Source organism: Lytechinus pictus, chromosome 5, assembly GCF_037042905.1.
Source record: "Lytechinus pictus isolate F3 Inbred chromosome 5, Lp3.0, whole genome shotgun sequence".
In the NCBI taxonomy this organism is placed as follows: Eukaryota; Metazoa; Echinodermata; class Echinoidea; order Temnopleuroida; family Toxopneustidae; genus Lytechinus; species Lytechinus pictus.
The window spans coordinates 2,277,816-2,302,573 of record NC_087249.1 but is presented as its reverse complement, the minus strand read 5'-3'; the positions used below and the strand labels follow the sequence as shown (position 1 = coordinate 2,302,573).

Here is a 24,758-nt window from a genome sequence, read left to right as displayed (position 1 = left end):
CCTCAATGCAAACATGAAAACTAGAACAGAGAAAGAACCGAGAAAATGTATTGTTAAATGCCCTTAATGACAAAAAGCATCTAAGAAGTCATTGTCGAAATTGCTGAATCAATCAAAACAGCAGCCTCGTCCTGGATTTTGGACAAACAATATTTTCATTTTCTCATCAGCTTCAAAACTTAGGACGAAACTGCTGTTCCGGTTCACCGATTTAAGGCACTTAAATGTCAAAATTTGGATTTTGGTGCAGACGGATATTTTCACCATGAGATTATCATCTGCGTGAAGTAGTTGTATGTTTTGTAATAATTGATTTGAGCAATGCCCTTTTGAAGTGATTTCTGACTTCTGATATATATTTAGTTTATATTTCCGCGAGTGGTTTCAAAATTTCAATCTGGAGTTGTGAAACTCGCTTTTTGGTCAATAAATATGAGGCTAATTTACTGTTAAATGGGCATCCTCGCAAGATGTTACGATCGCGAATTGCAAGCTCAAACTTTTGGACATTTCATTTAATAAGACATGAAAATTAAACATTCCAGGCAGTTTTTGTTATGAATGAGTTGTTGTATCTAACTAAAGAAATGACGCGAGCTGAAAATTTTAATACGCTGACCAGAAAAGGAAAAGGGACCTGATAAGGACTGCATTTAGTGACTGATTAAAAAGATACATATCTCACCAATCAAATAATACGAGCGCGTGCAAAAAATATATGATATTCCAAACTGAACATTCTAAGTACTTTTTGCAACAAAGAACATGCGTACTTTACTAAACAATAATTGATGCAAGCGCGAAGCGCGAGCCCAAAACGTTGTGATTTTCTAACCTGAAATGTATTGTGTTTTACTTCAAAAAGGGTATTTCATTTTGAAAGAGGGCACATTTTATTTTGAATAAAGGGCACTTTTCACTTTAAAAAAGGGGCATTTTTCCTACGAGGATTTTTTTTTACTTGGGGGGGGGGGTGGGGAGGGGCAAGTGCCCCCTGCCCTCCCCCCCCCCGGCTCCGCCGCCCCTGGATATAGAACGGTTTCAAAGTATCAGTGTAGTGCCCCATATAACGCAAAAAGTGATACACTCTATGATGAAATACATATACCATAATAGTCTTATAACTACCATGACTACAGACAGTTGTACACGTGATTGCACCTTCTTAGGTCTATCACGTAGGCCTATGTAAGGTGCGGAAGTTCGTTGGTTAAAAGCAAAAAACAAGAAAATAATGAGACTGCACAGTGTATTCCCTTTTTACCATGTTTAATGCAGAAATACTACATGAACATTATCACCGAACACCAACTTTGATTGGAAAAAAAAACAAGAGGAATATAAAAGTGGAAGTCAAATGACCGAATATAACAGTCATCGAAAACATAAAAATAAAATGATTAACATCTTCTTACAATGTGGAGGGTATAGTCTATAAAATACATTATTGAGTGTGATCAACCTCTAAAGTATATTGCGTTGCCATGGCAATTGTATAATGAAAAACAAGATAGTACACTTTGTATATATATATATATTTATATATATATATATATATACAGTATAATGGATATGTAGAGGTCCCATGACATGAATAACTTACAACTAACATTCCAACCTAACAAACGTGACAATAGTGTAGTGGCAGTTAAATCATTTTGTTTCGTTCAATCATTGTAAATATTACTTTTGTTCTTTGATGATTATGTAGCATCTTCTCTGGGTTTGTTTTATTATTTATTTCTTTAAAATAAGCTCACTACTGAAAAGTGGTCTAATAAAACTATTTAGGTGGATCAACCGAAACTTAAACTTAACGATCAAACTTTAACAAATAACCATGGAACATCTCAAACAGAATAATTGGATCGAAATTAATAAAAATCATTAAGACAAAGAGAGTGAAATAATTTAGGCATGGATCCTGGGAAACATTAGGTAAGTGCTCCCCTTTTTGTCATCTAGAAATCCATTCAGTATTTATTTGTAAAAAATACGTTGCCAAGCAAAATAGATCAACTTTCTATGCCACACTCCCATTACAGATTTTCTTGATCCGCCCCTGAAATTAATGATAAAAGCTAAACAATTATTTTTATATGAAATAAAATAAATCTTGGGGTATAAAATTTCTGCCAAATAATTATGTTCGTGCTATAATTCACAAGAAATTTGCAAATTTTCATCTTAAAAGATAAAGTTACATTAAAATCACAATATTCATTGATTAAATTGTAATACACTATGAAATCATACCAAACATGCCCAATAAAATATGATCAAAAGTGAATTAATTGGAAGCTAGTAATCAAAGGAAAAAATATTTAAAAAGGGTAGTAGGTATGCTGTGGCGTGTAAATGGAACAATACTCAATCTTAGCCTCTTCTTTTATCATTATGTGAGTGATTAACCTACAATTCTAGGGATACCCTATATTCTAAGTTGTGTGGAGATCAACAAGTTTATCGTGCCATAATAATTATGGTCTAAAGTGAGCACAGAATTGCATGCATGAATTCATGTCTCTAGCAATCTTAATTTAACAATTTAGAAAATTGTTATTAACAAAACATAGAATAAACACATTCACCATATAATAACACCAAAATAACGAAATAACCTGATAAAAACCAAATAAAAATGACAAAATAATGTGAAGAAAAAAAAAGGGTTTTTTTTACGTTTTGGCGCGACGCTCCAGCAATCCATTTATTCACCAAAAGGATATAAATAGACATGCAAAAAGTTAATCAAGATATTCTGATAATTCATATTTTCCGACAAACGGATGTGAGTTCTCCCTTCCAGTTATAGAGGACCTGTGTAATACTTTGAAAGCAAACATTCATAATACTGCATGGCAACAAAACATGGGTCTACAGTATTTTTTCTAATATATTTTATTGTGTTCAATGTAACCTTTTCAATGTAAACTCTAAAGTGCTATGGTACAGATAATGAAAGGCGTTTTCTAGGCCCTACTATTATCATCATTACAACACAGGACTTTTGTTGCCTGAATAAATGCCTTGATTATATATATAATTTGTCTTCCAGTGATTCTCATCATGATGATTGATAACATTTATCGTTGTAAAATACGCTCTCCTGGAATTACCGTGTCCGATTTGAGTTTTTGTTTCAATTATCTTTTTTCTTTCTCTTCATTTTTTTATATATGTATGTTTTTTGTTTTCAATTCTTGATGTTAATGTACCATAATGTGGCACTCAACGAAAATGGAGACGTTTTTTCTTTGCTCGCTTGGCTCGGTCGGACTAAACAATGTGTTGATAATTCTATAACATCGAGAAGTTTGTCGGCAGATACAACAAGGTCACCCCCCCCCCCTGCCTGTCCACACCACTATCACAGGCTCTAGTAGTGATCCATTACCCATGTATCCCCATCATCCCATTGCTGCGTTTACGTTGGCATTTAGTAATTTTTGTGCCTCCACTTTAATCCGTGTATCCTTTTTCTCATTAGAGAACACAATGTCATCAGAATCAGTGTAGTAGTAGCAGAAGTTTAATGTCACTATATCTGTATCCACCATAGGCCCAGGACCCCCGTCCTGAGGCTCGTGTTCGGTCGTCTGGTCAGTCGCAAGGTAAAGCCACACTTTTTTCACACTCATACCGTTGACCTGTATTTAGTAAATAATAAGATTTCAGAAATAATTTTTTTTATTATTTCAATGATTTCTATTGATGCCTTCAGAAAAACATAATAAATCAATATGTTAAAGGATAATATTCATATTTTTGTGTTTATACATTGTTAACAAAAAATAAGTACAGGTGCGTTGAGTAGTGCAAATTATGTAACAGACTAGAAATTTGACGTGTAAAAAGGACACAGATGCCACCGCTTAACTAATGCTAGACTAGAGCCATTCTAGAAAAAGAGGCCTGAATAAACTTTTAGAAGCATTTTAGGGTAAAAGTTGGGAACCGGACTATTTCACACAATTCAAATATGCTGAATCTGATAAGATCAATTCCCAAGCTAATTTCTCATGTTTTGACCACCTAATTTGCATAAACAAAATGGCTGCCAAATTGACAATTCAGAATATTATTTCGACAATGTTCTTTAATTATATTCGCTTTCACAGACATGAATACTGCAAAATCCTGCATACATACGTGTACCTTTCGGGAAAATTTGTTATTTTTGTTTGCGGCTAATTAATTATGCAAATTTATGCATATGTTGGATCATTATGCTATAATTTGATAATTTCAGCTCAAATGTTTATATTTTTTGGTACAAATAGCATTTTGCATCATTATAAATAATTGTACGGCCCTTAGAATATAATATCACAGTGAATAATAATGTATTTTATTGTTTTGGAATTTCTTATGTATTTCTTTGTATTTTTTACCTTTTGTTTTGTACATGTTTTGTTATGGGATCTGTCAAAGTATTGATTATCAATGGCAGAAAATAATTAGCTTCAATGATTTAATTATGTAATCACTTTTTTACATTTTGTATTCGTATATATCCATGGGCATAAACAGATGCACCCTCTCCCACACCCACATCTGCATACAAAGGTAAATTCCTGCTGGGAGGGCCTTCCCATTTAAAAGCACACTGATGGTGATCCAACAAATTTCATGAACCTATCTGTATTCAAGCGAATGTCACTATTAGTTGCTTAAATTTTGATTATAGAATGGTTTCTTGAATTATGATATCAATCTATTCATTCATATTTACAATTTTAGATGATGAATTATTAAATTTGAATCACGACAGTACTGTAATTCTCAACTCCTAATAGTCAATCAGTTGCATTTAATATCCTTTGGAGTAGTTATGTTCCTCGACCAACAGAATCCGATCACACATATTTAGTGTGTTTTTCTTTAGCACAATGAAGTGAAAACAGTCTGCTGAAAAAGAGATGTCCTGTGTGTTTCTCCATTATGCTTGTCAAATTGTCCCAATTTTGAAAAAAAATTCTCAGAACTGAACCCACATATAAACTAGTCTGCTGGGCAAACCCTTCACTCGAGTTAATGGTCTGATTGTGCAGCCTACTCATGCCTTGTGTACTGATGACCCTCTGTATGTGCTAGTCTTTGCGTGGAGGCACACATGTTGATCAAAGTTCCAATCAGGGTCTGCGCCTGCAGACTACATAAAAACCATCTAATTTCTCATTTTGCCTATCAATTAGACCGTTTTCCATGTTTTAAAAGCCAGACTGTGATGTTCTATAGTTCCCCAACGAATAAGTCACTGCATGTCCTTTTAATAACAAATTTTGATCATTGGACTTCATTAACGGATTACAATTCATGTGCATCTCCATAATATATATCTTTTCCAATGCAGTACTGCACCTGTCCTATCGAGGATTGCCGCTTCATCCAACTTAGAGGCATCCAGCTTTCCCCAACTTGATATACACCTTTACCTTCGGGGTGTTGAATGATCAATGTCAGTTATCATCGATTTGGTGTTCCATTGGATGGCTTGATTGATAGGGCAGCCTCATAATTATAAAAGTCGTCTCTAATCGTTGAAATCAAATCAATTTAGTACAAGTATTCTGTGGAGGCAGTTCGTATAGAAGTAGTCGTGTTTATGTTCTTGAGATATGTCCGATTCTCATGTCACAGATCCATAGAGAAAACCTAAACTTTTGTCTTGAGAGAGAATTTGCTGTCTGACCAGATCTTGTTTCAGGTGTTAAAATGCTCGGAGTGCACCTTTTCAATGCCGCAGTGAATTGTGTAATGTCCCCTTGGCCATTTATCGAACTTATAATATTCACACATCTTCATATCTTCATAAGATAGACTATTTCTAATTGATAACGAAGATATCTTTCAGAGGATGGTGGGTTCCTGGCACGTTTGGTGTTCCTGTAGGTGATTATTAATCCACTTCTTTTGATCGGTATTAAACACAACAGCATCCAATAGCTTACCCAGCTCTGATAGGCTGCATGCGAGTCTGAGATATCACCATCAAAGTCTAAGTCGAGAATTTCTTCGATTGTAGAGCCAGGAGATCTCTTTCTATGATGAAAGCAGTTGCCTAAGTTATGTTTGACTTGTCAACCGGTTTTGATACCACTTAATATATCATTCTTCTTGGGAGACTGACAGTCTGTTTTGGAATTGATGATTCTGCACTCCAATGGCTTTCCTCTTTCCTCAACAGAGGACAAGCTGTATACATCACTGGCATGCAGTTTCCTGTGACTACCCTTTGCTATGGAGTTCCTTGGGAGTCTGTCCTTGGTCCCTTGTTCTTCAAACTGTACATCACTCCTCTTGGCTCTATAATGTAGCAACATGGTCTTGGTATACACTTCTATGCTGATGACATACAGCTGTATACCTCACCTTTGATCCAAAAGTTAAAGATACAGAGGTTCGTGCAGCTGCTGTTGTTGGTGCTGCCATTGAGGATTCGACGGATGTTGGATGAAGGTCAACTTCCTGGAGCTTAACGATAAAAAGCTAAGTATCTTGTTCTGTCATCTCCATATATGCGTAATTATTATGACTACAGTCTTAATAGGTGAGGAAGCTATATATCTCCAGTATGCAAGGCTAGATATCGTGGCCTAGTCTTTGATAGAACAATGAGCATAAAGAAACACATATCACATGTCTGCCGATCTGCATATTACCAGCTCCACAGAATTTCTGAGATCAGACAATGTCTGACATGAGGTGGTGCGGAAAATATCATCCCTGACCGGATAACCTCTAGACTGGACTTCTGCAACTGTCTCCAAGCTGGTTTACCTTCATCAGACATCCCTAGCACTTTTCAACGATAGGACGCAGTGTGAAAATTTGTTCTGCATTGGGCAGTGACTGGGCGGGAAACCTTGTTTTGCCCACGTTTTTACCATGGAGCTAATTTGTGTTTAGCCCCATGTTTTTATCATTTCCTCTTCTGTATTCAGTATCGTTCGTCAAAGAATCTTCCAAGGCAAGGATTGGATGGAAGCTGTGGTTTTCAGTTATCACTTTGATGGTTGACTTGGGGAAAATGTATCGTTGCCAAATAAAATAAATAAATCGGTAATGAACAAAAAAATTGTAAGTGATCCAGTAATACAGACCCTTTGCATTTATTACAAATTGTTCTTTGGTTAACTGCCATGATTGCAGTTCTGATGGAGCTGAATCAAAGATATAATTTTGCTACAAGGATGTTAACAATGTACTGATACTTATATCCGATTGATAAGCTACACTGCATAAATAATACGTTTAATTGATTATTGGATCTAATTATAAAGGATATATAAAACATTTTAAGATATTTATTTCAAGAAATTTAATTTCAGCATGATATAGGTTTTCCAACTTCTAAACTCTTCTTTTCATACGGGTTCATTGAATTGGTAATTGTCATGATTATAGGATCAGCATCAATGTGTTTTATATTGGGCATGTCTAATGTACCCTGCAAGTATATTACTTTCTATATACAGGTGTGGGTGTGGGAGCATGTGTGTGTATTTGTTCCTGAGTACAATTAACAGTTGTGGCAAAAGAAGTTTATCAAATGATTCAATCATTGAAGCTTAATATTTGTCTGCCATTGATATTAGTTTTTTAAAGATCTCATATCAAACATATACAAAGCAAATGGCAGAAAATACAAGAAGAACATAAAAAAATATCAAAGAATAATAAAATACATATAAAAATTGACTTAAATATTATATTTAAGGGCCAAACAATCATCATAATGATACAAATGCTATTTTTACCCAAAATAATAAACGTTTTAGGTGTAATTATCAAATTATAGCATAATATTGCAAAATATGCATAAATTTGCATAATTGATTAGCTGCAAACAGAAATAACAAATTTTTCCGAATGGTACATGTTATGTATGCAGGATTTTGCAGTATCCATATCGGTGAAAGCGAACATTAGAAAAGAATATTGTAGAAATAAGATTATAAGTGGTCAATCTGGCAGCCATTTTGTTTATGCAAATTAGGTGATCAAAACATGAAAAATTGGCTTGGGGACCGGTCTTATCAGATTCAGCACATTCAAATTAAGTGAAATAGACCAGTTCCCAACTTTTACCCCAAAATGCTTCTTGAACTTAAATTCTCCCCATATTCATGATATTGGTCTTGTATACTTTGCATTTCCACTAACGCACTCGGCTGCATGAATGCATTATTTGTATGATAATATTAATGAATAATAATAAAAAACTTTTGCAAAGCAGCAGCACACCCTCCCCTCAGCTTTAATATTATATAGAATATGATAAAAGAATTACGTACTTGTTGACAGGTATCATATACTGTCAATAGCATAAAGTTGGAATCGGTGGGTAAGTATATTGCCTGTGACGCGGCGTTATCTGCTCGGCAGCAGAACTCTTGTTTAGTCTGTGTTCCAGCAGGAACCACGCCCTCATCGACCAAATGTACGCCATCCCCATAATTCCAGTCTATGTAACTAGAAGTGAAGCCTACAATGAAAGAATGATAAACAAAATGCATTATATAAAATTGTGTTTTATCATGCATCGATAACACATGCGATACATTAAGTGTTTGGAAGGTTCTACATCATCTATAGTGGCGTAAATCCAGTCCTAGCAGTGGGGATGATAGCAATATATTCTGAGCCGAATTTTTTTTTGTGGGGGGGGGGGGGGCATATCAAGGGCTATGCAACGGGGATATACAAAACGTGTAAAGAAAATAATCGGAAGGGAATTTATTACGGACATGAGTCGTAACATAAAGGATGTCATTCAGGCCTTGCCTTTGGCTTTGCTGATGTTATTAATTTGCTTGCAAAAGGTGAGTCCAGTTAGCTAACATAACGAGTAGAATTTTGAGTTGTTGATTTGTGACGTCATATACAAGAAGTTGCAACTTATATGTTATGTAATATAAAATGCATAAATTTCCATTTTATAATGGGTCAGGATGACTGACTTTGATTTATTTCAAGAGCGTGTTTTGACATAATTGGCCTCTTTATGATTATAATGAAGGTTGAATAAAAACCAATATTAATATTTTGAACGAATAACATTCCATTTATTTTTTTCCCAACAAGATTATGTGAAAGCTGCTTGCATATGACGTCACCAATCAAAAGAAATACAATTTTAATAAATTTTAAAATCTTTGATGGATTTTCCTCAAACCCTCACCAATATATTTTATTCATGATTTCTGCTAGCAAATAAAACCCATTGTCAGGGTGAATAGTTATGATTCATATAATAATATAAGATAGAGGGCACATGACAATCATCAGCCCACTAAATGAATATTCATGATGTCATGCACATTAACTGTTTTTCACAAATATTGAAATGATTTGGTCCTCTCACATCCATTTAATCCTATGATTTTTTTTTAAATATCCTTTTTCACCCACATGTTTTTCGTCAACTTTCACTTTGTTTGATTTGAATTTTTTTTTTTTTAGCTTATACTTTGGTAAATTATCAAAAAATGTATTTGACAGGAATCGTCAACCTCCCTTGCAAAGAGATATAATATTTGAATCTTCTATCATGAATACAGAAGATATTTTCCATGAGCATGATGAGTTCGCATCTAGCTGCTAAGTTTAACGGAGATCTCGAGATTGCACATACCGTTGCAACACAAGTTACGCAATTTTGAATACGAGGGAAAACATTTCAAGCTCGATGTTGGGTCTATTACACTGTCTGAAATGAGATTATCTGTGTTGGTGGTCTTCAGTTCATAGGCGGATCAAGGGGGGCCCGAGGGACCCGCCCCCCCCCCTATCAGAGCAAAAAAAGACGAACCGAGGGAACTGAAGAAATACCAAAAAAAAAACGGAAAAGAGGGGAGAAAAAAGAAGGGGAAACAAGAGGAGGAAGACGAGTGAATAAAATAAGATGAGGGGAAGACTTGGAAAATCATTTTTTTTAATCTTTCATTTCACTACATATAATTTTCGCTCGCGCTTCGCACTAGCATTGCTTTTTAGGTTATTTACATACCTTGCTCGATATGGAGCTTTGAAGTCAATACACAAAACACACCTCAGATCGGAAATCGAACTTTCATTATTTTGTTTGATTTACTGATTAATTTTTAAAAGTGTTCTGTACAAATTTATATTTTATGGTCTGAATAATAACATTTTCTGCTCGTGCTGCGCGCTCGCAAAATTTGATTGGTCAGGTACCTATTATTTTCCTGTATTCCATAAAGTTCTCAAATTATCCCTTTTCTGGTCAGTGTCAAAACGTATCAGCTAGCGCTGTATGCTGGCATTTTGATTGGCGCGTTATGTATATCTCAATATTAATACTATGACAAACTTCTAAAAAATCCCCATTTCATGACAGTTTATCAAAACTTTTGGCTCGCGATTTGTGCTCGCATTGATTGTTGAAAATATATTAACTCATGCATCTTATTCATACTCACAAAAGTGCTTTAAATGTCGAGTTTCCTGGCTATAATATTGACAGATTTCGCGCTCTCATTAGGATTATTAGATTAATGAATTAATTAATTGATTATCAAATTTTCTATTTTTTCAGAATGAAATATCGACAATTTTCATCTCGCGCTTAGGAAGAGAAATAGGAAGATGGTCATCATTTTTATATGATGACATAATATTCTTAGAAAATCTCGTTACTATGTCAGAACTCAAAGTAGTAATTGTGAAATCAGCTCGTTTTTTAACTGTGATCCATATCCACTTACAATTTTCCTACATATTGCTTGAAATACAGATCGGAATTTCAAATATTTTCAGCTCGCACTTCGCGCTCGCTTTATTGATTTATTGATTTTCATGATAGAAAAGGTATTTAGAATGCCCATGCAGATTCTAGGTCGAAATCTGAAAGACGCGCGCGCTTTTTTATTCAGATACGCAGCTTGTTCTCCACAATTATGAAAAAAAATTCTGCTCGCGCTTTGCGCTCGCATTATTAATGTAGGTAGATTTCCCAATTACTCATCCTTTTCATGATTTACAAAACATGAATAGGGTATCCCATTCTTAGATGTAAATCTCGATTTTTTTCATGAAACAAAACATGAATAAGGTGTCCCATTCTTAGGTGTAAAACTAGATTTTTTCCCATTCGCGCTTCGCGCTCGCATCAATTGGTTAATTATATACTTATCTTTTTCACGATTACAAAACGTGCTTAGAATTTCCATTCGTCAGGTAGAAATGACAACATTTTCAGCTCGCGCTTCGCACTCGCATTTTCTGATTGTTGAAATTATGTAACGTCTTCGTGGCCAACTGCAAGCAACCTTTAACAGATCATTTTTTCGATCAGAGTGATCAAAACGTACATTAAGAATTTGTGCTCGCGCTTCGCGCTCGCAATTATTATTTAGTTGGATACATATCTCGTTTAGGATCACAAACATTGCCCAGAATGTTTAAGTTTTAGGACAAAATACATGAAATAAAAAATAGCTCACGCTCGCACTCTTTAAATAAGGTTTATGAGATTATTATATATTGAAAAGATAATGATTTATAGGAATAAAGCTTAGAAGTGACTATTAGGACTACCCCTTCAAACAAACAAAACTTAACTTTAAGCGGCTGATCGGGGGAAATATGCCTCCAAAAATTCCGCGCCCCCCCCCCCCTTTTGGCGAAGGCTGGATCCCCCCCTGCAGTTTATAATTTTTTTTTAATCAGTTACTGTGATTGTGCCAGATTTGGATCTACGCCGATAGAGAGACAATTAACCTAAGTTCAAATTTACGTTTCTCATGATATCAGTGTTTAATTACTGCAACTACTTTTTTAATTCAAATATCGTCCAATTTTGATGTCGTGGGGTCTGCTCCCCTAGCGTATTGCTAAAGCTCTCCTTAGAGTGGCGAGAATGCTGTCCTTCATGAAAGTCCAATGTTACATTACATACCCTGTGGGCATCCTGAACCGTATCGGTAAATGCAGTATGAACCAGGCTGCCACTGCCATCTCGAACCTTGGATTTCTGGAACGGTTTTTATGCAGAATTCTTGTCTCGATGTGTCCGTCCAAACCCAACCAGCAAAGTACATATTTGTGTCAATAATGTTAAAGATGTTCTCATTGTTAGGTAGTCCTACTTGCAAGCGAGATCCCTTTTCCCAGTCTCTTGAAGGGCATCCATTGTAAGGTCTAGGAAGGCCATACTTCCCATCCGGCCACGTCAGAGGAATTCTAATGGATGGATCTAAGCAACAAAATGATGAGAGACCGAGTTAAATATACCCTGCAAAGACCTGTTTTACAGATCTTATCAGTATTTTTTTTTTGAAGGGGGTGCTTTATGTCCTAAAATTTTGACATGAGAAAAAAGGGGCCTCATTCACAAGTGAATGGCATTTCGTCTCCAGAAAAAAAAATAATATGAGAAAAAAAAAATAGTGTCATCACTCCTAAATTAAGGAAATTAACTAAACATTACAAAATATCCAAGTCATAATCAGATAGAAATATGGATAGCTTGCATAATTACTATCCCCCCCAAAAAAAAAAAAAAAAAAAAGAAAGAAAGAAAGAAAGAAAGATACAGCCCAACAAAACAATGAAATGCGTGGAATAAAGCTGAATTAAGTGGACTTAAAAAATACTGGATCTTGTCTTCTGGCCTTATGGGCCTCAGCTCAGGTTCTTGGCTTAACCCTAAATGACTTCAGAAAACGCAAAAAGATAACGCCGCAAAATTTCAGGAGTTTTTTTTTAAGTCTCGAGCAACTTTTGAGACCAAAATCGCGACATACGGGTATGTCCCGACGCCACATGACTTTTTACGAGACAATGTCATACCTAACACTGAATGACTCATTTTTATACTTTGTGTACAAAATCTATGGGATATGACATTATAAAAGAGTGATTATTTTTTATTCTAATTGGTCTGCTTGATTAATGCAGGGTTTAATATAAACCCCTCAAAAAACGTTTGGAAATCTGTGTTTGGCCAGTAATTTCTCCCAACTCCCAAATTTACACAATGCATATTTGATATCGTTCAAAATATAATTTAATTTTCTTTAAGATGATACCATGCTTGTTATGATCATACCATCAAGAATAGAGCAGGATTCAAAAGTGTTGGATGGGGTCTGAATTGAAAAGCTGCAAAACGAGCAAAACAAGTTTGGAAATCTGAGTTTGGCCATTACTTTCTCCCAACTCCAAATTTTACACAATGCATATTTGATATCATTCAAAAGATCATTTTAATTATCTTTAAAATGATACCATACTTGCTATGATCATGCCATCACGAAAAGAGCAGGATTCAAAAGTGTTGGATGAGGTCTGAATTAAAAAGGTGCAAAACGAGCAGAAATTGTCATGAAGGGTCAATACAGAACATGATTCTTTTGTCTGTGTCAACAGAGATGAAAATCCATTCAAATCAAGCCCCTGCTTCTGTAGTGATGGTTTTGTGAGATGTTTGAGTCGTGGTTTGAAATACCCATGCATGTTTTTTTTTGTTATGTGTTTGCTTGTGCAGAGGTATGTTTGATTCCATATTAATGTTGATTTTAAGGTGCATGAAAACAATTAAAAGAAACTGCTGAAAAAAATCACTCATCACCACGGAAAAAAGAACAGTTACTTTCAATATTGTGTCATTTTGTAACTTTTGAAATTTGACCTTGCCCCAAATTTCAAGGCACTGCACCTCCATGTGATCCATAATCATATCATGTAGGGTATCATTATAAAGAAAATTAAATGGTATATTCATTGATATTAATTACACATTGATATTTACTAAAAACCAATGAGGAATAATCGATCAAAGTCAAAAGAAACCGCTGAGAAACTCACTCATCACCACGGAAAAAAGAACAGTGACTTTCAATATTGTGTCGTTTTGCAACTTTTGAATTTTGACCTTGCCCCACATTTCAAGGTACTGCACCTCCATGTGAACCATAAATCGTATCATGCAGGGTATCATTTTAAAGAAAATAAAATATTATATTAATTAATATCGATTACACATTGAAATTCACTAAAACCGAGGAAGGATTATCGATCAAAGTCAGATTTCCAAACTTTTTTTGAGGAGTTTAGTTGTTAAATGGTCTGTAATCTGGTAATATTGTTCATTGAAAAAAAAGAAAAACATAAGAAATTCTAATAACAAGGAAAAATGGTTTTCGAAATTTTTCTTTGTGGAAACCTTTGAATTAGATTACAAAGATGAAATCTGGAGAAAAAAAGACGAATTTTGAAGTGTTGAACATGCAAATAATGTTTTTCATAAATAAACTTTTTTCATGATAAATTAAAAATATATTCATTTTCAGAAATTTTTTATACTGTCTTGTATTTTATGTGGTAAAGAATGTGCGTGCCAATTTTCGGCGCGATCGCATGTGCGGCGGCCGAGATCAGAAGGGAGGCCATGATGGCCCCGCCCCAGTCCTCAATACATCTCAAATTTGCCCAGTCCTGTAGGGTTAAAGTGTTCTTGACTAATTATCTAAGTTTTCCTTTACCATTCATACGTTTCAAGTCAAGACTCATGAAAAGGCAAGTCATTACGAATTACTTATCATGAAACGTAAAAAGATTCCTAAACTTTTAATCTACTTATAACGAGGCATTTTTAACATTTCTCCGAACAAAACAGAAAAAGAAATCTAAACTCCCCGATCCTCTAGGTCTGACTCTGTCTATCATAACCAAGTGCCACAATATTTAATGGTAATCAATGTGTAGATAGAAACCTGCTATAGGTGTTACATTGAAGATACGTATAAATACAGTTTGCTTAATTATTAGTCATCAAAATGAGCTTTTTTTCATACTTGTGCTATTGTCAATTTCGCGCCATTTGGCGAACCCCAGCAAAGCCTTGTCCATGTTTTCCTTCACTTTAGCGGGATTAAAAGAAGAAGTACAGTGCTCTTTAGATATATAGTTATCCAATCCAGTCCAGTATTCTGACTCAAAGATCTCCGGCATGGCTATCAGCTCGATACTTATAGGTTCTATGGCAGATATATAAGAGAAAAGGAGAAGTTTGATGATGATTTAACGATAATGATAATAATAATAATAATGATAATAATAATAATATTAATACAAATAACAATCATAATGATTTAGCTACTTCGGTTTTGAAATTTTTTTCCAGTTCGCCCTTTGTAGTATGTGTTTTTACAAAAATAATTATTTCAATCTAGAAAGAAATCAGAAGGTAGATTGTCAGAGGACTTTGATTTTCACCAAAGGCTATTAGGAGATATACTCTAAAATAAACCCCTCAAAAAAAGTTATGTAAATCATGTTTGAGGGATGATATCTTTTTTCTTACTGAAGTATCAAAAGTTAAAATGGCATCGTTGGAAATCTTCATTATTCTTCTTCTTAATGAGGTGCCATCTGCTTTGATTACGTAATCAAGAAATGTGCAGTTACCCTGAATGTAGGGTAAAGTCAGAAGTGTTATGTTGCAAAATGCATCATTTTCCAACAAGAGTCTCCATTTCTTTAGAAATTTTGCCACAATGCAGGTGAGAGTGAATGTTCTGCAAACAATGTCATGTTTGGGTGTCTTCATTGTAGTGTCATTAATGTCGAAAGGAGTGGTTTGTATTGTTACAGATTTCGTATTTCGACTGTCTGCATGCGTTATCAAGTATTTCAGATAAAAACTGTAAAATATGAAAACATTGCGTGATTCATTATTTGTTTGAAGTGAGGCCTTAAAATGTTCAACAACAATGAAATCAACATTCACATCTTTTTTTTTTCTTTTCAATTCAAAAGCTTAAGATATTGGCAGGGTTCAACATTCTTCCAAACACATTCAATCCATTTCTGCAAATTAGAATACACCATGTGTGGACCTTTCACGCATCAGTTCATCAATATCTTTCAAAATCGGTCCAGCCTCGTAACATTTGAAAATTCACTATTAGAAACAATGAATTTTTGAAGAAAACTTTTTTTTTTTACTTTGCGGCATTTTAATCAAGTCTTTGCATTCCATGATAACATTAGCATTACAAATAACACATTATTTATCATTATTTCCAATGATACCTATCATATTGACGGGGTGTTCCATTGTTATTAATCGGTGAATAAACTCATCACGTTGTCCATGTATTACCCGTTGCCAAGTCAGGGCAGTTTTTATAATAATCATTTGATCGTCCAGACATTTATTGACAATAGTAGCAAATCTATTGGACATTGTGAAATTTTCCCTTTCTTACATCCACCAGCTTTTGCTGAATCAACCTGTATGCAGCCATCATGTGTATAGGCCCTATGCAACCATGCATTATGTGATTATACCAGCACGCATGCAGTATATCCATTATGGCACCTGCCTTTGGTTGTACATGACATTATGTGCTAATTTATCATCCTTTTCACGAACCATCCTTATGTTTTCAGAGGTCATAAACTAATTTTGAGAAACTTGTGTTTAATTTCTAGCTTTTAGAATTTAATTTTTATTTTGAATACCAACACAAGTGATCGATCAAGAAAAATAAAAGACAGAAATTTTACGAGATATTCAACAATTGACATCTCATTAGAAATTAACAAATTAAAATTATTCTTTGATTCTGTATTGACTCTGACCTCTGAGACACTTCGTGATGTCGATGACCAATTATATCAATATATATATAAATGTATATTTTTATTTGATATAGGATCGAAACCTTTATTTTGTATCTTTATTATTTCAGTGCCACTGATACTTTGTGTTTAAAAGGTTCCTTCGCATACAAATCATGGCTGAGACACTCAGAAATAAGAGTGTTCATTACATTTCGATTATGAATATTCATTATCAGGTTCAGGTTGTAGGATTTCAATTCTACAATCATCACCTCCATCATCATTGTCATCATTGTCATCTTTTTCATCATCATCATCATCATCATAATCACCAACAGCAAATTCGATTTCACATTCATCCTTTATTAGTTTTTTTAAACTTCATCCTCTCTTCATCTCATCACCATTACTACCACCATCTTGCTGTTATGACACAAAAAATTTACACACAAATCACATATCATACCAATAATCTTAAGTTTTTGGTAATATCAAATTATCCTCCTGAGTAATGACATGGACATTTTTTCTATTTTCAATACAAACAATATATCATCTGATAATAACTATTACTCAACCGAAGATTTTACTTCTAGATTTAGAGACATGGAACATAAATTCAGTTTGCTTCATATTAATGCTCGTAGTTTGAACAAAAATTTTGAGTCATTGGAATCATTACTTTTCACTTTAAACAATTTCAAATTTTCCATTATTGGTGTCACGGAAACATGGCTTCACAACACTTCACCTAACATATTCAGTTTGGAAAACTATAATCTCATTAGGCGTGACCGGGAAGATCAAAGAGGAGGAGGTGTAGCATTTTACATCAGTGAACATTTACAATTCAAAGTAAGGAAAGAAATATCATTAAAACAGAGTGAAACTTTATTCATAGAAATCACGAAGCCAAAAAGCAAAAATATAATTATTGGATTGATTTACAGACCCCCTCATGATAAAGTAAATTTATTTTGTGAAGACCTTGAAACGTGCCTTCATACTATTAGAAAAGAAGAAAAACAAATATATTTAATGGGTGATTTTAACATCAACCTGTTATCCCAAAATAATGAACATGATTTATTCCTACACACAATGCATTCATTTGGCTATTATCCCCATATAGATAAACCGACCAGAATTGATAGCCATTCATCAACACTTATCGACAACATTTTTTCAAATATATTTATCAGAGATATTACCAGCGGATTGTTAATATCTGATATATCGGATCATTTGCCGGTTTTTTCATTTTGCGATAATGATATTCCAAAAGAAAATATACTCAAATCGACAATGTATAGAAAAGAATCTCAAAATAACATTGAATCGTTTAAAAGGGATCTTGTTATTGAAGAATGGTTGGATGTATTTAATGAGTCTAATTCAAACATTGCATACACAAATTTTAACAATAAATTGCAAACATTTTACGAGAAAAATTTTCCTCTGATACCACTGGTCAAAAGAAAGAAGGCAAAAATGCCATGGATTTCTAAAGCAATTTTAAGATCCATACGTACCCGAAATAAACTTTACAAGGCATTTTTAAAGAACCCTTCTATTCAAAATAAAAATAAATACAAAACTTATAGAAATAGACTAACCAATACAATTCGAGCTTCTCGCAAATTATTTTATTCCGAGAAGCTTTACAAAGTCAAATCAAACATGAAAGCAACATGGGAGATTATAAATGATTTGATTGGCAAGAAACCCAAAATATTACCCAAAGATAATTTCACAGCTCATGATGTTGCGATAAATTCAGAAGATGTAGCTGATACCTTTAATTCCTTTTTTGTTAACTTAGGACCCTCATTGGCAAACAAACTTGACAGAACTGATGAAAATTTTGGAAAATTTCTTCCCACACCCATTAACACTTCTTTATTCTTTAACCCAACAAATGTTCAGGAATTAATTGAAATAACAAAAAATCTCAAATCAAGCAAATCACAGGGAATTGATAGAATTAGTACTTTCCTTCTTAAGCAGATCATACACTATATTGCCTCTCCTTTGTGTCATATTTTTAATCTGTCGATTAGCACCGGAATATGTCCTGATTCCCTAAAAATTGCAAAGGTAAATCCTGTTTTAAAAAAAGACAATCCGCATGAAATAACAAATTACAGGCCTATTTCTATTCTTCCCAGCATTTCCAAAATATTAGAGAAGATTATTTACAATAGACTTTATAAGTTTCTAGATACTTTTCATTTTCTAAATTCTAACCAATTTGGATTCAGGAAAGGACATTCGACTGATCAGGCGTTAATACAAATATACGATAAAATTACAAATGCAATGGCAAAAAAAGAACATATCATAGGCGTATTCATGGACTTAAGCAAAGCCTTTGACACTCTTGACCACCAGATATTACTTAAAAAACTTGAAAATTGTGGAATTCGCGGAATTACACTATCTTGGTTTAAGAGTTATTTGTCCAATAGAAAACAATATGTAATTCACAATAATATTCCTTCTGATTTTCAGTTAATACAATGCGGAGTTCCACAAGGATCAATCCTAGGCCCCTTGCTTTTTTTAATATATATCAATGATTTGACTTCTGTAACACCTTTATTATCATATGTATTATTTGCAGATGACACCAACATTTTTTGTTCACATAATAGCTTAGAAACTTTAGTAGATATAATTAACCGTGAATTACCAAAACTATCTTTGTGGTTTAAGTGTAATAAGCTTTCACTCAATATAGATAAAACAAACTTTATATATTTCAAGCATACACACTCACATGATAACGAATTTCCTTACAATATAAACATAGACAATACTCCTCTCAAAAGGAAAAGAGAAACAAAGTTTTTAGGTGTCACAATAGATGAAAATTTAAATTGGAATGAACATGTACGTTGTATAACTACTAGTATTTCTAGAAACGTTGGTATACTTTACAAAATGAAAAACATTATTCCACATACAACTCTTGTCATACTCTACAATTCATTAATATTGCCTTATATATCATATTGCAACATAGTTTGGGCAACATGTGCAAAAACTAAAATTAATACAATATACTTATTACAGAAAAAAGCAATTCGAATCTGTACTGATTCCCAATATTTATCACACACAAATCCATTATTCCATAAACTAAAGACTCTAACAGTATTTGACATAAATACTCTTCAAAGTTTACTACTTATGTTTAAGTACGTACATAACATGCTCCCACCTTCATTCCACAATTTTTATACTCTGAATACATCTATTCATTCTTACCCTACCCGTAACTCTTCAAATTTCCATTTAATCAACCCTAAATTGCTTATTGCGCAGAGATCCATAAGACACCATGGTCCAGATTTGTGGAACTCTCTACCAGAGCCTGTAAAACAATCTTCGTCTCTTTACTCATTTAAGGCAAACGTTAAATCTATGTTATTATCAGAATATTTGAAGTAAAATTTCTGTGTCATATCCTTTTTATCGTGAATTTATTCCTCCTTCGATTTAGTCATTGCAATATCTTCATCATGACCACCATCATCTCCATGGCCTTCATCATCATCATCATCATCATATCACCGTCACCCTCAGCTTTATCATCTTCATACTTTAATATTGCATGAATTCATGTTTCGTATTTGAAAATGTATGCCCATTCTGCTTTATAAATGTATTAATTAATTCAATTAGTATAAGTTTGGGATTGTCATTTTTTTCAAGCAATCTGCTTATGATGACAATCCTTCTCCTGCAAATTGTGAATATCATATAGTTAATCATTTTTGTCTGAAATTATCTTTTTAATACTCTTTATTTATGATTCATGCCAAAAATGCTAGCATATTATGTTTATTATGTTATGAAAAATGTATTATACGAATGTTATGGATGCAGAAGAAAACAATAAATCAAATCAAATCAAATATTCACATATTTGCACACTGACAAAATTATTACCCCTCAAACTTGAGTTGCAGAACTTTTTATGGGTTTATTTTAGAAGTATCAAAGTTCTGCATGTATATAAAACTGTTGACAAATTTATTCTTCATTATTGAAAACAAATGTTTAAAAAGCTGAAACTTATATGCAGCAATAAAAATTGAAAATATTGGTTAAAACTATTTAAAGTATTTTGCAATATTCTGTATACCGTAGGAACGATCGGAATGTATTGCGTGAAAACACCGGTTAACACTGTCTAAGAAACCCACTCACAAGTAGAGGGAACTCATTACGTCTTACCCCCGTTTGGGAACGGACCGCAGATCAGATTGCAAACTGCGGTATTTCACCCCATTTTGCGTTTGAAAATCTAAAACATCATTTCCAAGCCCTGGGGGTCGTTTCATAAAGCTGTTCGTATGTTAAGAGCGACTTTAACAACGACTGGTGATCATCGCCAATGGTTTGTACCATTTACCGCAAGACATGATCACCAGTCGCTCTTAACTTACGAACAGCTTTATGAAACACCCGCCTGATCAACCCCGCTTGGCCAGGTAACCCCCACAGGCCAGATTATGAGCGTTGAGCCAAGGACGAAATGATAAACAACAGCTGTGCTATTACGTAAGTCTTCTCTGCCTGTAGAAGGACCTTCGGAATTAAGTTATTGTATTCGATATTGAATCACGTTTTCAAAGGCATATTGTATTCAGAAATTCAATGCTAGCCCATTTTCAATTTCGAACGAAGAAAATCAACCTCGAAATAAGGAAAGTAAGTGAATAAAAAATGGCGACATGTTTTCCCGGACCGCACTCGGGCTGTTGTGTTATCTTCGGACCGAGGTCAAGAAACAGGTGTTTTGATACTTACATTGCATGCCTGGGGCAGTAGGGTTTTCGTACTTGGAGAAGAGAATTCATTATGAAAATCTGGGGTATAGTGTTATCAAAAGGAGGTTTTTCGTCATGCTATTCATAAGCACATAATTATGGAAGCCTGAATATGGATTCCAGTGAGATTGCCGAATTTTGTTCTAGACAACATGAATGTATTCAACCCACTGTGTCAGAATTATGAGACTGATCAATGTTTGGTGTCTTGCAATCAGAAGAGTATATTAGGTATATAGGCGTGCTTCCCTAAATACGGGCGGATAAACTGTAGTATAGTCTGACAATTCAATCCATGGTTTTATAAAAGATTTTTCTTACAGTAAAAACAGAATTGCTCATTATGTTAAGTTTAGGGTTCGGTGTAGGATTGGGTATAGTGTTTAATCCAGGGTTGAAGTTACATGATTTTGTCATTCCATTAATGTGTGGAATTTACAGTGGAGAAATTGTCGCCGGAGTAAAATATTTCAAAGAACCAACCGCACCCCCCCCCCCCAAAAAAAAATGTGACTGCTAGGCGAATCGTGCATCATTTCATTCCGCGAAGAGCATGAAGTGGCAGGAGATGTTCTTTGACTTGGTGATTCGGGTCCTTATATTAAATGTTTTCATTATTTTGTTTGATTTCGAATGATATGACGTAGTTTTTTTTAAGTAGTTAGAATTAATCGCAATGTGATTTACCATTCAATGTCTCACTTCCTATCCTGTAGCTTGATCCCGTCTTGCCGAACTGAGTGTCACTATTCATATCACTGTTGAAAGATTCCATATCTACCGATAAGGACGCACTGAATCCCATATAGGCACCAGAAGCAGAGATGCTGCCTCCTACCTGAACGGTTAATGATAAAAGGCCATTGTATTGATGGTGGTGATGATAAAACAATGCTCGTAATGATAATGGTGATGGTGATGATGGTGATAATAAAGATGACGATAAGATGACCACTGTACATAATGGAAAGTTAACAAAATCTTAAAAATGATGTCACTGTAGGGGGCTAATGTAGAGATTGCAAAATGGAGTAATGTGGGTGTGCCTGGTGGATCGAGAAACAATGTGAGCGGCAGTATTTTGAAGTTTAAATAACTGATTCTGGGGAATATTAAACACAAGAGATATTACCAGAATCGAGACGAAAATGAATTGAAATATATAACATATATACGAGCATCTTGGTTTTCCACGTATTGGCAATAATAAAGACATCAGAATTGCGAAGCAAATGATATTCACGAGTAATGCAAGTTTGCAATGCCAACAAGTTCTTTATTCACTTTCCAAAGTTTCGGTAGTCATCTACCTTCTTCGGGGATGATTCGTGAATTGTGACAAGTATCTGGGTCGCCGAGAAGGGCGCGCACACAGAACTGTGACCCGCAGGTCTCTCTCTCCTCCCGATATAACTGGTTTGGGGAATGCAGGTGGACCACTACACCGGGGTTTCCCCCTACTCTTATCCGAATAGTGCAGTGGGTTCTTAACGTGCAAAAGTGGTGACTGTCCTCTACACGGGGCCTCCATTTAACGTCCTATCCGAGGGACGGAGTGTTTTCCACTGTAACATCGCCTGCATCTATGAAACAGGGGAGAGACATTTACACACAACACACTGGCTCCAGTCATCCGCCCGGGGTAGACTCGAACTCACGATCTTTGGTTCGACGGGCAGACACTTTACAGACTGAGCCAACTTCGCTCTCTAAACCTAATTTCATATAATAAAATACAAAAGAACAAGTGAGGATATGACTTCATCAGCCCACGTAATGGATATTTGGTGAAGACGTGCCTAAAACTGTTTCACCGAAATAATGCAAATCTTTAAAATTCAGTAACATCGTTATTTGTTATCCAAATATGATACAAAATTTTCAGCATTTTACTCGAATGTTGCTACATTATATTTTTTGCGATATAAATATCTTCAGCCTGGAGCATCACTTTAAGGTTGGTTACACTTACAGTCAAATCATCACCTACAATCTGGATATCATTGCTTTGGGCATTCCCAAAGGCAATTCGAGCGGGATTTTTGCAGTAGGAGAGGGGCATTGCAACTTTGCCCCCCCCCCCCCCCCTGAGTGGCTGTGATTAGTTGTTTGAGCGAATGAGATCCACCGCGTGCACATTAAGTTAATCTTAACATAGCGACGACATTAAAAAAAATGGGGTTGACGATAAAGTAGCTGTATCTCCTGGTGGGATTTCTTTTCGATGATTTCCTTTGTCAGGATCTTTCGGAAATGAAACTACTGTACCGATGGAGATTGTAAAAAAGAAAAAAAAACGATTTTGATTTAAATTAAAGAAATTACTTTCTCATCCTGCAAAACCATAATATTAATATGCTCCACATCACCCACTCTCCCGATGAAATTTTAATTCTTACATTTGTAGCTGCAAAGTTGACGAAGGATGATCGATTTTCTTCATAGTGTTCGCCTTCTTTCATTCCCAGAGAGACTCGAATTACAACGTGCTATGCAAAAGAACAGACGAAATATTAAATTTTCGTATTATCCTGTGTGGAAGTCTTTAAATGGATTTATGTTTTTTTATGATTCTTTCATTAAAACTAAAACCGCCGGGGAGGTTGAATCAACCCCCCCCCCCCCCCTCGACATTTTCCGCGACCATTCCGCTATGTGAAATTTTTCGGACCGCGCCGCTCGCTGACTTTTTACTTTGAAGTCTTGTGCATCTTTTGAGATCAAATTTACGATGCCCGGGTATGCGATTCGAAAATTATGCAACATTATACTACATTAAGTGCATGACGGAACCAAAATTGCTCTAAAACTTGATTTTGTGTACAAAGTCAATGTAAATTGAGATTTCTCATCTTATTCATAAGGATATTGATATTATTTTTACTTTCATTGGATGAAATTAATTGATTTTAGCATAATTATGCTTCAAAAACGCTCTGCAATAATTTAGGTAAAAAAAACCCAAAGAAATACATAAGAAATTCATAAAACAATACATAACAAATAATTTTCAAACCAGGATCATTTTTTTATTTGTAATTCTTAGCAATGGTATAAAGAATATTTACACCAAAATTAACATTCTAAGAGCTTTTGATAGTGAATTAGAGCAAAAAGTATGATTTACGAATAGATTCTCATAATAATTCATAATTTAAAAAATCTGAAGATTTCGGAAAAAACTAACCATACAGCCTTGTGGATTACATCCCTTATTATCATGCCAATTTTCACGGCGTTCGCGCTAACCGGCGGCCGAGTTCCCGAGGGGCGGGGGTTGATTCACCCCCCCCCCCCCCCGGTCACATAACACTAAAAAAA

The 24,758-nt window shown here is 34.7% G+C and overlaps 1 protein-coding gene across 1 annotated transcript in view; it reads right to left on the bottom strand.

Moving 5' to 3' along the window:
- Window positions 1-1,262: 1,262 nt before the first annotated feature.
- Window positions 1,263-24,758, bottom strand: part of LOC129261943 (uncharacterized) — a 34,621-nt gene continuing 11,125 nt past the window's right edge. The window contains exons 5-10 of the mRNA XM_054899964.2: window positions 23,837-23,926; window positions 22,125-22,275; window positions 14,826-15,008; window positions 11,927-12,223; window positions 8,301-8,491; window positions 1,263-3,650 (exon numbers count right to left, since the gene is read on the bottom strand). Coding sequence (XP_054755939.2) covers window positions 3,411-3,650; window positions 8,301-8,491; window positions 11,927-12,223; window positions 14,826-15,008; window positions 22,125-22,275; window positions 23,837-23,926 — 1,152 coding nt within the window. The 3' untranslated portion in view covers window positions 1,263-3,410. The remainder of the gene's footprint in view (window positions 3,651-8,300; window positions 8,492-11,926; window positions 12,224-14,825; window positions 15,009-22,124; window positions 22,276-23,836; window positions 23,927-24,758) is intronic.